At 43.1% G+C, this 17457-nt stretch overlaps 1 protein-coding gene across 1 annotated transcript; it reads left to right on the top strand.

The window, feature by feature from the left end:
* The first annotated feature begins 6904 nt into the window (after window positions 1-6904).
* LOC528568 (cationic amino acid transporter 3) lies at window positions 6905-17233 on the top strand. The gene is given in 12 exon segments (XM_002695367.4): window positions 6905-7274; window positions 8105-8263; window positions 12353-12538; window positions 12738-12842; window positions 12998-13220; window positions 13389-13528; window positions 13627-13729; window positions 13911-14107; window positions 14304-14470; window positions 14718-14826; window positions 14982-15043; window positions 15046-17233. Coding segments are annotated over 12 exon segments (1863 nt in total). The 3' UTR covers window positions 15088-17233.
* The last annotated feature ends 224 nt before the right edge of the window (window positions 17234-17457 follow it).

Consider the following 17457-nt stretch of genomic DNA (forward strand, 5'->3'; position numbering starts at 1 on the left):
TTGTTCTCTGGAGGAGAGGAATTCCATCCCAGGCCAGTGACAAGGCTTGATTGCTCAGAGCTTTTGTGTGATAAAAATTTATTAAAGTATAAAAGAAATAGACAGAGCTTCTGACATAGACATCAGAAGGGAGCAGAAAGAGTGCCCCCTTGCTAGTCTTTAGCAGGAAGTTACATAGCTACTGCTACTGCTGCTGCTAAGTCTCTTCAGTCGTGTCCGACTCTGTGTGACCCCATAGACGGCAGCCCACCAGGCTCCATAGTCCCTGGGATACTCCAGGCAAGAACACTGGAGTAGGTTGCCATATAGCTACTAGCAGGTTGCTAATTAGAGAAAGGAAATGTCTCAAAACTCAGAGAGTGGTACCAGGCCCCTCATCCACAAAATGCATTCTGAGACAACATTGACACAATGTGAGTCATCCTGGGCCATAAAATGATTGACATGAATCTTGAAGAGGGAAGGTTTCCAATCAAATATATACTTTCCTTAACATAGGAGAATAATTGTATGAGTAAAACATACTGGTTTGCTGAGCCATTTATCGGTTCTGAGTCTTAACTAGAAATGACTTGAAGACAGACAGACTGAAGGTAAATACACAGTTCATTAACATACGTAAGAAAAACATTTCCATAAGAAAAACGCATTCTTAGTTCAAGGTTTGAGAAAAGATAAGTTCAGGTGGAACCAGGTATTGTCATGGCAATACAGAATTTTAAAAGAAACCTCCTCTTAAATTAATATAGAGAAGGGGGAAAAAATCTGACACTTGTAGTTTGTTTCCTCCTGCCACTTAAGGGACATTAAAAAAATGTCTGACACTTTCAGCCTATTTCTTCCATTTGGAGACCCCTGACCTTTCTGCCTGTTACCCTCTCATCACCAAATAGAGTCATATTCCAAGGTCCTAGGGTTTAGTACTTCAATATATGAATTTGAAAGTGGGGAGATACATTCAGTCCCATCACACTTCTGACTACCATTTGCTTTGTAGCACCTAAAACAGTGTCTGGAATACAATAAGTGCTCAGGCATATTTCATGAGCTGCATAACAAAAGAATCACACATACATGTAATAATTTACAAACCCAAGATGGGGAACTTTTTATTTACCAAAAATTATTAAAGGGAGACAACATTATTTGATTGGGAAAAATAATATTGTTAAACTACTTGGAGTGAAAAATTAGATTTTAAAGCCATGTCTGTAACTGGGCTTCCCTAGTGGCTCAACAGTAAAGAATCTGCCTGTCAATGAAAGAAATGTGGGTTTGACCCCTGGGTTGGGAAGATCTCCTGGAGGGGGAAATGGCAACCCACTCCAGTATTACTGTCTGGAGAATCCCATGAACAGTGGAGCCTGATGGGCTACAGTCCATGGGGTTGTGAAAGAATCAGACAAGACTTAGCCACTAAGTAAAGGCAGTCTATGGCTAAAGCACCTGCAGTGATAAGCCCATACAATGCAGCTACAGAGTGCACGACAGCTAGAGAGCAGCCCCACTCACTGCAGCTGGAGAAAGACAGTGCACAGCAACAGACTCCTAGTGCAACCAAAAACAAATCAATTAATTACTGGGAGGGAGGAGGGTTGTGAGCTGGGTCCCCTAGTTTTAAACTCTTTCTACTTCAGTGTTCTTGCTGATCAATGAATTCCACTGTCCAGGAAAATAATCAAGAAACACAAGAGAAATGGGAAAATTTTATTTGACCCAAACTGAGGGCTATAGCTTGGGGGCACCCTCTCAGATAGCTCTGGGGAACTGCTCCATTGAAGCACAGTCTTATACCTCATCCAAACGAAGCACATACATCAACATGACAGGGTGTATTCCTTAAAGTTTCAAAAGAAACAGACTTAGTACATAGACAGTGAGATAGTAGGACCCTGGTGTCTGGGAAGGGAACATTATCTTCCAGGGAGTGTTAACATGGATGCCATGAGAAGGGAGTTCTTCATTCTTATCTTTAAAACAGATGTTCTTTACCTCAGGGTTAAAGATGTGCTGTGAGAGTTGGACAGACTGTCTTAGTTCACACACAGTGCAGCCTAAACCATGGATAAGCCAAAATGACTTCCCCATTCCTCAATATGTGAACATCTTCTCCGTCACAGGATATAAAAATGTTAGAACCTTATGATGCAGAAATTCTACCTTTGAGGCTATAACCATAAGAATTGAAAGCACACTCTGGAAGAGATATTTCTACATCCTTGTTCACAGCAGCATTATTTACAATAACTAAAACATGAAAGCAACCCAAGTACGCACTGATCAAAGAATCGCTAAGTCCCTGTGGTATGTGCATATACTAGAGTATTATTCAGCATTAAAAAGGAGAAGAGTATAACCCATGCTACAACACAGAGGAATCTAGTACACATTCTACTAAGCAAAATAAGCCTGACAGGAAGGGATAAATAAACTTTGATTCCACTGAAATGAGGCACCTGGAGTGCTCAGATTTAGAGAAAGTAGAACAATGAAAGGAGAAAGGCAGGATTGTTGTTGAATGGGTACAGAGTTGATATGTTGCAAGGCGAAAAAAGTTCTGGAGTTTGGTTGCAAAAAATGCAAACGTATTTAATTCTACTGAAATGGACACTTGAAAGTGAAAGTGAAGTCGCTTAGTCAAGTCCAACTCTTTGTGACCCCAAGGACTTTCGCCTACCAGGCTCCTCTGTCCAGGCAAGAGTACTGGAGTGGGTTGCCATTTTCTTCTCCAGGGGATTTTACCGACCCAGATATTGAACCTGGGTCTCCTGCATTGTAGACAGACATCTCACCGTCTAAGCTGCCAGCGAAGTCTTAAAGATGGTTAAAATGGTCAATTTTATGTTATGAATAATAATATAAAAATTAAAAAAATCCTCCCAGAACCACTCCCTGAGAGTAACCACAGAAGGGTCAAGGCTGATAGCTACATGGCAGATGCTCCCCACCCACCCAGCCTCATCTCCACCCTAACAACGCAGAGGGTAACAGACGTCTTCCTTGCTCAGGACTCCGCTCTTTGGTCCTTAGAGATGTCTCAGCTCCAGTCCTGCATGAATGAACCTCAGCCTCCCTGACTGATCCAGTGCTCCAGGCTCTGCTCCAAGGATCCAGTAAGTCCTGGGTCACCCTCTTCTGTAGGAGACTTGGTGCTGAGTTCACATCCTCCCAAAGAGACCTCTAAATCCCAGAGTGGAGGGGGTCAGCCCGGCTCCTGACTGAGGGTGGACAGACCCATTTTCCAGATGAAAGGAGCTGGGAGTTGTCAGGTTTATGTGGGAATTGGTGATGCAGGGGGCTGGATCAGACCATGGAGATTCTGACTCATTTTTCTTGACTGGCGCTCAAACAGTGTCAAAGTTCCCCCTGGATCAGGGTTTATGCTGTGAGGACCACTGATGTCAGTCTCCTGTGTAGTGTTGACCCTCTGATTCCATAGATTCCTCCTCTAGGGATGCTCCAGTGACTGTAAGGATCTTGAGCATCCATGGATTTTGGTGTCCTCAAAGGAGGGCTGTCTGGTGATTTATATTGAGTCACCATTGGTTTGCTAACCCAGCAACTCTGTGAAGTTGGCTCTATTTCTTCTTATTGGCAGTAAAATTAAAATATGGTGGTAAATTACATATAGCTTAAAATTTGCCGTCTTAACCATTTTTAACTATACAGTTCAGTGATGTTAGGTATATTTATATTGTCGTGCAACCAATCTCAATAACTCATTTCACATCTTTTTTCTCCTCTTTTCTAAGAAGAAAACTAAAACTGCATCTCTATTAACAACAGTTAATAGAGTTTCACCCTTCATTCGAGCCCCTGGCAAACCACCATTCTACTTTGTCTCTTAGAAGTTGACTCCTCTCAGTTGTTCATAGACATGGAATCATAGCATGTTTTTTTGTGACTGGATTATGTCACTAACCATAATGTCCTCAGTATTCCTCCACACTATAGCATGCATCAGAATTTCCTGTCTCTTTTAGAGAACAGACTTGTGGACACAGAGGGGGAGGGATAAGCTGGGATGAATTGAAAGAGTAGCATTGTCCACACTATAGCATGCATCAGAATTTCCTGTCTCTTTTAGAGAACAGACTTGTGGAAAGAGGGTGAGGGATAAGGTGGGATGAATTGAGAGAGTAGCATTGAAACATATACTACCATATGTAAAAGAGATCACCAGTAGGAATTTGCTATGTGATGCAGGGAGCTCAACCCTGTGATCTGTGACAACCTAGAGGGATGGGATGGAGTCCGGGGATGGGAGGGAGGGTCAAGAGGGAGGGGACATATGCATACCTATGGCTGATTCATGTTGATGTATGGCAGAAAGCAACACAATAGTGCAAAGCAATCATCCTCCAATTAAAAATAAACTTTAAAAAATATATTTGAAAAAAAGAATTTTCTATCTGTTTAATGCTGAATAATATTCCACTGTATTTATCCATTGTGTTTATCCATTCCTTCATGGATGGACATCTGGGTTGCTTCCAACTTTCAGCTATTGTGAATAATGCTGCTAAGGAACACAGGTGTACAAATATGTCTTTAAACCCTATTTTCAATTCTTTGGGGTATACACCCAATGTGGAATTACTGGATAGTGTGGCAAATGTATTTTTCATTTTTGAGGAACCACCATACTGCCTCCATAGCTCCTGCCCCATTTTACATTGCTACTCACAGTGCAGAAAGGTTCAGTAGCAGCATTTGAGCAAGAACAAAACAGTCCAGAGAAAGATATGACTTGTTTAAGAGTGCTGCAGTGTTTGCAGAACCAAGGTTGTATTCATAGTTTCCTGGCTCTTTGAATGCTTGCTCTTAACCAAAATGTTAATCTTGGGCTTTGGACTATCAGGGGTTGAAGCTCCCCTCACAATAACTGGTGGTCACTGGGTCAGACTAGTCTTGCAGAGCAGTGTAGTGAGGAAACATTTCATGCCCCAAATCAGCAGGAAATACAGTCCTGGCATTTCTGGTTCAGAATGAACGTTAGTCCCCCTCCCTCCAGGCACTTGGGAGGCCACTGTAGTTTGATGCTTTGACTGAGCTGGGCTAGAGTCTGTTTAGTTCAGTTCAGTTCAGTCACTCAGTCGTGTCGAACTGTTTGCGACTGGCAGAAAGTGAAGAGGAACTAAAAAGCCTCTTGATGAAAGTGAAAGTGGAGAGTAAAAAAGTTGGCTTAAAGCTCAACTTTGAGAAAACAAAGATCATGGCATCTGGTCCCATCCGTTCATGGGAAATAGATGGGGAAACAGTGGAAACAGTGTCAGACTTTATTTTTTTGCACTCCAAAATCACTGCAGATGGTGACTGCAGCCATGAAATTAACAGACGCTTACTCCTTGAAAGGAAAGTTATGACCAACCTAGATAGCATATTCAAAAGCAGAGACATTACTTTGCCAACAAAGATTCGTCTAGTCAAGGCTATGGTTTTTCCTGTGGTCATGTATGGATGTGAGAGTTGGACTGTGAAGAAGGCTGAGCGCCGGAGAATTGATGCTTTTGAACTGTGGTGTTGGAGAAGACTCTTGAGAGTCCCTTGGACTGCAAGGAGATCCAACCAGTCCATTCTGAAGGAGATCAGCCCTGGTATTTTTTTTGGAAGGAATGATGCTAAAGCTGAAACTGCAGTACTTTGGCCACCTCATGCAAAGAGTTGACTCATTGGAAAAGACTCTGATGCTGGGAAGGATTGGGGCCAAGAGGAGAAGGGGACGACAGAGGATGAGATGGCTGGATGGCATCACTGACTCGATGGACGTGAGTCTGAGTGAACTCCGGGGGTTGGTGATGGACAGGGAGGCCTGGCATGCTGCAATTCATGGGGTGCCTCCCCTCAAATGTCATCTCATTCTGCTCTAGAACAGAGTTCCTATTCCATGTCACTCTGCAAACAATGAAACAGAAAGTGTCCAGGTTTCAGGATCCTTTGTGAAGTAAAGTGCAGAATCTGAGCACTCTGCTCAGCAAGCCTCTAAAAGAGTCACTTCAGCCCTATCAAAGAGGGGAGGAAATAGTGATGATAATTTCCCCTGTTTCGTGGGGCAAAGGAGAACAAAGGTGAAATGTAGTTTCGGAAAAATCAGACAAGCAGGGCTGGTTGATTTCAATTCAAAAATCAGCATTCTTATCCATCCAACTTATACCAATTAAGCACCTATGGTGTGCCCGCCTCTGTGTTGGAAACTTTTGCTTCTGTAGGAGCAGAAGACTTGGCTTTCTAGATTCTTCAGGTGGGCTAACAATTCAGTTGACATAAGACAGATGAACATAGTTTAATATGTACAGGAGCCCCATAAAAATGTTTGAGGCTCAAAGACTGTCAGACAGTTGAGGCTTATATGACCCCCTGAGTTAAGGAGAAAGGGGTGGGGATCTGGGCCTTCAAATGGGAGGAAGACCATACACAGAAGGATGAGAAGAGCAAGTGCCTGGTGAACAAATGTTTGCCCATTCCAAGCAGGTAAGTCTTTCTGAGATTAAAAAGTTCTCTGTGGTAATAGCTCTCTTCCTGGCATAGGTCCCCTAATCTGAATTATTTTGAACAGTTAAGGGAGAGGTGAAGAGCTTCTCCTGAATGTAATGGGTCTTAATCAACTTTAGCTCAAAACATTTTACTGGTCAAAAGGGCACATTTGGGGAGACATAATCCACTCCGTCTCACTTCTTTTCAGGCAAACTTTCCAGTAACTTTGAGACAAATTAGAAGTCTTCTCTATGATTGTAGAAACCAAATCTCAGAGATGGACAGCTTACCCAGTGTGTCCTTTTACCACCTGCTCCATCACTTCCTTACTCCATAGAACTGGACCCCACTGCCAAGGGCGGATGGGCATTCTTAACGGCTTTCTGTCTTCTTTCCTCAGCAGACTGTAGCCTCTTTAACTATGTCTAGGATGGTGCGTCAGTTTGTTCGCCAGTTTGGTCAGAAGCTCATCCGCAAGCTGCCGCTGGAACTCATAGATGAGTCTGAGAGACCCGTGGCTCATCTGAATATCCTAAACCTGGTGATCTTGGGTGTGGGCAGGATGCTGAGAGGTGCCATGTACCTTGTGGCTGGTACAGTGGCCAAGTACATAGCTGGACCAGCAACCATCATCTCGTTCTTGGTGGCTGCCCTGTTTTCTATGTTATCTGGGCTCTGCTATGCTGAATTTGGTGCCTGGGTACCACACTCCGGTTCTGCGTATCGCTACAGCTATGTCATGATGGGTCAACTCTATGCCTTCGTCATTGGCTGGAACCGCATACTTCCCTTAGTCATTGGTGAGATGATGGGGCAGCGAATGGTGTGGGGCTGAAGATTGGGAAACTATGTTGGAGGATTGAGTTCTCAGTCATTCATGAGCACTTTATTCTTGGCCTCATGGAGGGAAGTTGATAATAGTGTCAGGAAGACCCCACAACTGCATTCAACTCGATTCTATCCTATGTCCTTAAATGATGGACCATGAACCCAGGAGGAAATGGAAGTGTAGGGAATGGGTGAGAGGGAGGGATGTCCCACAGGTTCATCCTCTCATCACAGTGAAGTCTTTGCTCAGTTGTTGCCTTCCTGGGGTGCTTCCCTGGTGGTTCAGATGGTAAAGCATCTGCCTGCAATGCGAGAGACCAGCGTTCGATTACTGGGTTGGGAAGATCTCCTGGAGAAGGAAATGGCAATCCACTCCAGCACAAATCCCATGGATGGAGGAGCCTGTGACTCCATGGGGTCGCAAAGAGTCGGACACGACTGATCAGCTTCACTTTCACTTTCACTTTGCCTTCCTGGGATTTTCCTTTACCACTTGATTTTAAATTCCATGCCTTATCCCAGCCCTCCAGTCCCACTTATGTGTTTTCTTTTCTTGTATAACATTGATCTGCTCCTAACGTATTAAAACACCTGACATTTTGGTGAATCATTTGGTTCTACTCTCCCCAACTCATGAAAAGAAACTCTTTGATATTTTGTATTTTGTAGCAGGTATTTATATATACAGGAATTTGTGTATATTTAGGCTTTTTGTATATACAGGTATTTTGTCTGTGTTTTTAGATACTATGGCACATCGATTTTTGTTTGTCAATGAACGCTCCTTCTTCTGCCTCTGCAGGCACTGCCAGCTTGGCCAGGGCCTCGAGTTACATCTTTGACAGCCTGATTGGGAATCACATCTCTCAGGCATTACAGGAAAGTTTCTCTCTGCAGCTGCCTTACTCCCTGGCCACATATGCAGACTTTTTTGCCCTGGGCCTGGTACTGCTGATGACAGGTGAGACAGGGCTCAACAATAGGGTGGGAAGAGCGGGGTGTGGAGTGGGAGCTGGTATAGGAAAGGCTTGACATGGCAGAATGGTGGGGGATTAGAAATAGCAAGAAGGGCTTAGAGACAGAAGCTAAGACATAAACCATTGTGTTTCACACTTGGCACTGTTGACAATTTGGGTTTATCATTCTTTGGTGTACATGGGCTGTCTGTGAATTTTAGTGTTTTTTTAATCATTATTGAGTGTTGAGTATCATCCTTGACCTTTGCTCACTAGATACCAGTGACATCTACCCACCCCAAACTGTGGCAATCAGGATGTCTCCAGACAGTGCCAATCCCTAGGGGATTGGGGAATTTTTGTCCCAATTTTGTCCCTAACCCTAACCCTTGGGGGACAAAATTACCCCCCAGCTGAGATCATGTACTTCGACCAACCAATCTTCCTCTGTAGTGAGGCCAAAGATTTTTTTTTTAATTGAGAGGAAGTTCACATTCACTTTTTTTCACGTAGCATAAAATTAACCACTTTATTGTTTTTCCCAGCTTCAGTGAGGTATAATTGACACACAACATTGTGTAAGATTAAGGTGTACAACATCTTGCTTTGTTAGACTTGTATCTGACAAGATTGCCACAGTAGTTATACACCTCAAAGTGTACAATCATTTAGTACATCTGTAATATTGGGCAACCATCACCTTCCTCTAGTTCCAAACACGTTCATCACCTCAAAAAGGAAACCCTGTTCCCACTGAGCACTGTCTGTTTGTCCACCACCACCAACTGCCAGCCCTGGGCAACTATTTCTCTGCTTCCTGTTGTTGTTCAGTCACTAAGTCATAGCCAACTCTTTGCAACCCCATGGATTAGCATATGCCAAGCTCCTCTGTCCTCCACTATTTTCTGGAGTTTGCTCAAGTTTGTGTCCATTGAGTCAGTGATACTATCCAACTCTGTCACCCTCTTCTACTCCTGCCCTCAATCTTACCCAGCATCAGAATCTTTTCCAATGTGTTGGCTCTGCCCATCAGGTGATCAAAGTTTTGGAGTTTCAGCATCAGTCCTTCCAATGAATATTCAGGGATAATTTCCTTTAGGATTGACTGGTTTGATCCCCTTTCTGCCCAATGGAATCTCAAGAGTCATCTTCAGCACAACTCAAAAGCATCAATTCTTCAGCGCTCAGCCTTCCTTATGGTCCAACTCTATACATGACTATTGGAAAAACTGTAGCTTTGACTATACAGACCTTTGTCAGCAAAGTGATGTCTGTTTTTTAATATGCTATCTAGATTTGTCATAGCTTTCTTGCCAAGGAGCAAGTGTCTTTTAATTTCATGGTTGCAATCACTACCTGCAATGATTTTGGAGCCCAAGAAAAGGAAATCTGTCACTGCTTCCTCCTTTTCCTCTTCTATTCACCAGGAAGTCATGGGACCACATGCTATGACCTTAGCTTTTTGCATGTTGAGTTTTAAGCCAGCTTTTTCACTCTCCTCTTTCACTTTCATCAAGAAGCTCTTTAGTTCTTCTTCGCTTTCTGCCATTAGGGTGATATAATCTCCATATCTGAGATTGTTTTGGTATTTCTCCTGGCAATCTTGATTCCAGTTTGTGCTACATCCAGCCCAGCATTTCACATGATGTACTCTACATATAAGTTAAATAAGCAGCGTGACAATATACGGCCTTGACATACTCCTTTCCCAACTTGGAACCAGTCCATCATTCCATGTCCAGATCTAACTGGTGCTCCTTGACCTGCATACAGATTTCTCAGGAGACAGGTAGAGTGGTCTGGTATTCCCATCTCTTGAAGAATTTTCCATAGTTTATTGTGATCCACACAGTCAAAGGCTTTGGCGTAGTCAATAAAGCAGAATTAGATGATTTGTCTGTATTCCCCTGCTTTCTCTATGATTCAACGAATGTTGGCAATTTGATCTCTGGTTCCTTTGCATTTTCTTAACTCAGCTGTATATCTGAAAGTTTTTGGTTTACATATTGCTGAAGGCTGACTTGAAGGATTTTTGGCATAACATTGCTATCATTGAAATGAGTGCAATTGTATGGTAGTTTGAACATTCTTTGGCATTGCCCTTCTTTGGAATTAGAAAAACTGATATTTTCTAGTACTGTAGCCACTGCTGAGTTTCCCAGATTTGCTGACATATTGAATTCAGCACTTTCACAGCATCATCTTTTAGGATTTGAAACAGCTCAGCTGGGATTCCATCACCTTCACTAGTTTTATTTGTAGTAATTCTTCCTAAGGGCCACTTGACTTCACACTCCAGGCTGTCTGGTTCTAGGTGAATGACCACACCATAATGGTTATCTGGGCCACTAAGACCTTTTTTATATAGTTCTGGGTATTCTTGCCACCACTTCTTAATCTTTTTTGCTTCTGTTAGGCCCTTACAAGTTTTGTCCTTTATCATGCCTATCCTTTCATGAAGTGTCCCCTTAGTATCTCCAGTTTTCTTGAAGAGATCTCTAGTCTTTCCCATCCTATGGTTTTCTTCTATTTCTTTGCATTGTTCACTTAAGATGACTTTCTTGACTCTCCCTGCTATTCTCTGGAATTCTGCATTCAGTTGGATATATCTTTCCCTTTCTCCTTTGCCTTTCACTTCTCATCTTCCCTCAGCTATTTATAAAGACTCCTCAGACAACCATTTTTAAAATTTATTTATTTATTTTAATTGGAGACTAATTACAATATCGTGGTGGGTTTTGCCATACATTGACATGAATCAGCCAAGGGTATACACGTGTCCCCCCATCCTGAACCCCCTTCCCACCTCACTCCCCATACTATCCCTCAGGGCTGTCCCAGTGCACTGGGTTTGAGTGCCCTGTTTCATGCATCAAGCACATTGGTCATCTATTTCACATATGGTAATATACATGTTTCAATGATATTCACTCAAATCATCCCACCCTCACCTTCTCCCACAGAATCCAAAAGTCTGTTCTTTACATCTGTGTCTCTTTTGCTGTCTCGCATATAGGGTCATCATTACCATCTTTCTAAATTCCATATTTATGCATTAATATACAGTATTGGTGGTTTTTTTTCTGACTTATTTCACTCTGTATAATAGGTTCCACTTTCATCCACCTCATTAGAACTGACTCAAATGCTTTCTTTTTAATGGCTGAGTAATATTCCATTGTCCCTATGTACCACAACTTTCTTATCCATTTATCTGCTGATGGACATCTAGGTTGCTTCCATGTCCTGGCTATTGTTAACAGTGCTGCAATGAAAGTTGGGTTACATGTGTCTCTTTCAAGTCTGGTTTCCCCAGTGTGTATGCCCAGCAGTGGGATTGCTGGGTCATATGGCAGTTCTATTTCCAGTTTTTTAAGGAATCTCCACACTGTTCTCCATAGTGGCTGTACTAGTTTGCATTCCCAACAACAGTGTAAGAGGGCTCCCTTTTCTCCACACCCTCTCCAGCATTTATTGTTTGTAAGGCTTTTTGATGGCAGCCATTCTGACCAGCATGAGATGATAGCTCATTGTGGTTTTGATTTGCATTTCTCTGATAATGAGTGATGTTGGGCATCTTTTCATGTGTTTGTTAGCCATCTGTATGTCAGGCAACCATTTTGCCTTCTTGCATTTCTTTTCCTTGGGAATGCTTTTGGTCATTGCCTCCTATACAATGATAGGAACCTCTGTCCATAGTTCTTCAGGCAGTCTGCCTACCAGATCTAATTTCTTGAATCTATTTGTCACTTCCACTGTATAATCATAATGGATTTTATTTAGGTCATACCTGAATGGTCTAGTGGTTTTCCCTGCTTTCTTCAGTTTAAGCCTGAATTTTGCAACAAGGAGCTGGTGATCTGAGCCACAGTCACTTCCTGGTCTTGTTTTTGCTGACTGTATAGAGCTTCTCCATCTTCAGCTACCAAGAATACAATCAATCTGATTTCAGTATTGACCTTCTGGTGATGTCCATGTGAGGAGTTTTCTCTTTTTTTATTGGAAAGGGGTGTTTCCATGACCAGTGTGTCCTGCTTTCTGTATCTATGAAAGTACCAATGGTTTGAGTGTTTCATATTACATCTTTCCCACAGGACTACTGCTTCTGGGAGCTCGTGAATTAATCCTGGTTACCAAAATATCCATAGGAACCAACCTTTTGGTTCTCATTTTCATTATCATCACTGGCTTCATTAAGGGAGATCTGCATAACTGGAGGCTCAGAGAACAGGACTACAAACTGAACACATCTGGATCCAGAGACATCTATGGCTTAGGAGGGTAATACTGGCCTTAATATATGGGTGAAGAGCATGCAGAGCTGGTAAAGTGTGGACAAAAGATATCTGGGCTGATGGATCCAGATGAAGCAAGTTCTGGAGCCCAGGACTTGAAGTATGAAGGGAGAAGCTCAGTAGAGATGGCTGAACTCACCTCAACCACGTTCTTTCTCTCTCCTTCTCTCACCGTAGCTTGGCCTTCTGGGTTCTGGAGGATTTGCACCTTTTGGCTTTGAAGGGATTCTCCAGGGAGCAGCTACATGTTTCTACTATTTTTTTGGTATTGATGCTGTTGCCACTAAAGGTAACATGGCCACTGTGTGTCCCATCTGGGGTTTGGGAACAGACTGGCTGCCCCTGGCTTAAGGGAAACCTCATTGTTGAGTGCAAAAAGGAAGGGGATTTTGCGATTTCATCCCAGTGTGTTTTCCTGACCCAATACTTCTTCCCTTTTGGCAGGGGTAGAAGCTATAAATCCTCGTCGTTCCATCCCCTGGAGCATCATGATCACGATCTTCATCTGCTTTTTAGCCTACTCTGGTGTCTCAGCGGCACTCACCCTCATGGTGCCCTACCACCAGATTCAGCCTCACGACCCTTTGCCACAAGCCATTCTCCATAGTTGGTGGCTCCCCGCCAGATATTTCGTGGCTATTGGCACCCTCTGTGCTCTTATATCCAGGTCAGTGCCATGGTTTTCTCCCTGTCTACTGTCAGATGCTCAGATCTCCCAAGCCCTAGAATTGGTAGAGAGGACAGAGAGACACCTTACCCCAAGCCAACATGAGAGCAGAAGCCCCGGTCTGTCCTGCTTCTCGACATCCTTACATGTTTCCATTTTCTCTTCCAGACTCTATAGCTCCATGTTCAGAACGCCTCCTTTGATCTACACGATGGCAGAGGACGGGCTCCTTTTCCGGGTACTTACCCGGATCCATGTCCGCACAGGCACCCGTGTCATGGCTATCATGTCTGCTGGAAATCTTACAGGTGAAAAAAAAAAAAAAAAAATTGAAACCCACGCTTTAACTTACATATTTCCAGCTGTTTCTCACTCCCTTCCCACCTTGTTTGTGCCCTCATTCTAGGGCTCATGGCGTTACTCTTCACGTTCACAAACCTTGTGGATCTCGTGTCAGTTGGAACCCTGCTCGTTTACTCCCTGGTAGCATTTTCTATTCTTGTCCTCAGGTGAGACCCCACTACACCTCGATACGGAGTCTTGGGGATTAGTTGGGAGGTAAACGTCTTCTGCCTTCAGCTATCTTCTAAAAGTCCTGCTCTGCTTAAGACAGGATACATGTGAAATAGGCTGTGTGATGTTGGATGAGTAAGGGCTGCTGTTAATATTGCCTTAAAACCTCTAATTCAGGTACCAGCCAGACCAGAATTTAAGCAAGAATGAGAACACAGAGGAGGAAATTGAGATGCCTGTCCCTGATGAACATCCGCTGGACTCTGAACCTGAAGCAAGAAACTCAAACATTCTAAAGAGTCTGTGGTTCCCTATCAGCACCATCCCCACTAGGAAATCTGGCCAGATTGTCTACGGATGTGCCTCACTACTCGGTGAGCAGTGGGATTTCTCTTTGGTCGTTTGCTGAAATTGACAGTATGGTGTTGGAGTGTGTTTTGTCAACTGAGGAGTCTTGGTGATATGAGGGCCCTTGCTGAGGTGGGCAGCCTGGGGAGAGGTGTGGCCCAAGGTCTTGACATCTTCAGCTTCTGAAGGTGAACCTGTTCTCCTCCACCTTGACCCCTGTAGTTCTCCTGATGATAATCTTGAGCCTGATCCTGGTCCAGTGGTCCAGTCAGGGGTTCTCTGGAGACTCCAAGTACACACCAGTGGCTGTGCTGCTGCTGCTGCTCATCATTGGAGTCATGGTCATCATCTGGAGGCAGCCCCAGAACCCCATTCCTCTTTATTTTAAGGTAAGTGACCTTATGTGCCCAAACTGTCCACCTGGAGTGAAACTGCTTCATGGTCTAAACATCCTGGAGTGAGGGGAATTGCTAAAACCAATGGACTCTTCCCTGATCCCCCTCAGTACATTACATACACGGTCTGAGTAGGCACTGAATACACAGTCTGAAGGCTGCTCTTCCTGCCCAAGTGGTTTAGTGTCTCTCACTCAGACGTCTGGGATGTGTTCAGGGATGAACTGACTCTGCCCCACAGGTCCCTGCTCTGCCTGTCTTCCCACTGGTGAGCATCTTTGTGAACATTTACTTGATGATGCAGATAACTTCTGGGACCTGGGCCATATTTGCCATCTGGAATGTGATTGGTAAGTGGCATTCTGGCATAAAGAGACCCCTTGAGTGACTAATCCCAAACTGAGATCCCCTAAACTTCTTGGCCACCATAATAGGAGGCCTATTGGACGTTTGTGACCAGGAAGAGTGCCTACTTATCCTTCTCATTTTCTCATTTCCATACTAGGATTTCTCATATACTTTGGATACGGGATTCGACACAGCCTGGAGGAGAACGATGAGCAACAACCACCAGCTTCCACCTCCCAGACTCTCGACAAAAACACCCGTAGTCCTGAGTCATCTTAACCACAAGTCATAGATGCTGTGTAGAATCCCTATATACATAGGAGGTGTCTTCTACTACATGAACACTTTCAGCCGCTATGGAGTGTGAAGGTGTATGCATCTACAGCCCTGTCTTTATTGCCAGTGGACAAAGTCACGTTAATGTTGTCTAACTTTTAAGTAAGCTTTTCAAAGCATGATGTACATACAGAAAAACACATGCTTCTTAAGTGTGCACCAAGACCAATTTTCAAAAAGAAAGTACAACAACATAACCAGCAGGAGAAAGACAATGTCAACCTGGCACCTGAGAAACAACTCCTTGTTCCCATCTCCAGCCTGAGCACGGAGATGTCCACTTGAGGAGGAAACATAGGTAATCATATATTGTGTAAGAATTACACTTTAAATATTAGGTCATCAATAAGTTTGAAGTAAAAGGTCAGTTTTCATTCCAATCCCAAGAAAGGTAATGCCAAAGAATGTTCAAACTACCAAACAACTGTGCTCATTTCACAGCCTAGCAAGATAATGCTCAAAATCCTAAGCTAGACTTCAGCAGTACATGAACTGACAACTTCCAGATACAAGCTGGGCTTAGAAAAGGTAGTGAACTAGAGATCAAATTGCCTACAATTGTTGGATCACAAAGAAAGCAAGGCAGTTCCAGAAAAGCATCAACTTCTGCTTCATTAACTATGCCAAACCCTTTGACTCTGTGGACCACAATTAACTGTGGAATATCCTTGAAGAGATGGGAATACCAGACCATCTTACCTGTCTCCTGAGAAACCTGTATGCAGGTCAAGAAGCAACAGTTAGAATCAGACATGGAATGGTGGACTGGTTCACAACTGGCAAGGGAGTATGATAAGGCTATATATTGTTTCCCTCTTATTTAAATTATATGCAGAGTACATGATGCAAAATGCTGGGCTGGATGAATCACAAGCTGGAATCAAGATTGCCAGGAGAAGTATCAACAACCTCAGATGATACCATCCTAATGACAGAAAGGGAAGAGGAAATAAAGAGTCTCTTGATGAAGGTGAAAGAGGAGAGCAAAGAGCCTGGCTTAACACTTAGTATTCAAAAATACTAAGATCATAGCATCTGGTCCTGTTACTTCCTGGCAAATAGAAGAGGAAAAAGTGGAAGCAGTGACAAATTTTCTTTCCTTTGGCTCCAAAATCACTGCAGACAATGACTGTAGCCATGAAATTTAAAAACACTTGGTCCTTGAAAAGAAACCTATGACAAACCTAGACAGCATATTAAAAAGCAGAGAGATTACTTTGCTGACAAAGGTCTGTCTAGTCAAAGCTGCAGTTTTTCCAGTAGTCATGTACGGATGTGAGAGTTCGGCCATAAAGAAGGCTGAACACTGCAGAATTGATGCTTTTGAAAACTGTGGTGCTGGGCAAGACTCTCGAGAGTCCCTTGTACTGCAAGGCTATCAAACCAGAAAACTCTAAAGGAAATCAACCCTGAATATCCATTGGAAGGATTGATGCTGAAGTTGAAGCTCCAATACTTTGGCCACTAGATGTGCAGAGCTGACTCAATGGAAAAGACCCTGATTGTGGGAAAGACTGAGGGCAGGAGGAGAAGAGGGAACAGACAATGAGATGTTTAGATAGCATCACTGACTCAATGGACATCTCCATCACATAGTGGAGGATAGAGGAGCCTGGTGTGCTGCATTCCACGTGGTCACAAAGACTTGTACATGACTTAGCAACTGAACAACCACAACAGGACCCTGCAGGCATGCCTCTGAGATATTCCTGGTTTGATTCCAGATTACCATAGTAAATAGAACTGGCAATAAAGAGAGTCACACAAATTTTTTTTTTAACCGACTCAATGGACCTTGGTTTGGGTGGACTCTGGGAGTTGGTGATGGACAAGGAGGCCTGGCTTGCTGCAGTTCATGGGATGGCAAAGAGTTGGACACAACTGAGTGACTGAACTGAACTGACTGCATATAAACTTATGTTTACACTACACTGTAGTCTATTCAGTGTGCTATATATTCTATCTAAAAAATGTACATACTTTAACTTAAAAGTACTTTATTGCTGAAAAATGCTAGCTGTCATCTGACAACCCAGAGTTGCCACAAACCCTCAGTTTGCAAAAACTGCAGCATCTGCAAAACACAATAAAATGATATCTGCTTGTACATATGTATGTATATATTAAAAGATGTATAGTTAATAAGCACAAAAATGTATATGTAATATATGTATTAAAGTATAGGTGCCAAGGTTCATTGTTGATCTAAAATCAATGTATCTAGTTGTCCTGTAATACTATTTGCTAAATCTGTCACCTCTTGGTGTCTCTGTATGCTCTCCACATTCTAATAACCT

The sequence above is a fragment of the Bos taurus genome, chromosome 18 (genome assembly GCF_002263795.3).
Source record: "Bos taurus isolate L1 Dominette 01449 registration number 42190680 breed Hereford chromosome 18, ARS-UCD2.0, whole genome shotgun sequence".
Lineage (NCBI taxonomy): Eukaryota > Metazoa > Chordata > Mammalia > Artiodactyla > Bovidae > Bos > Bos taurus.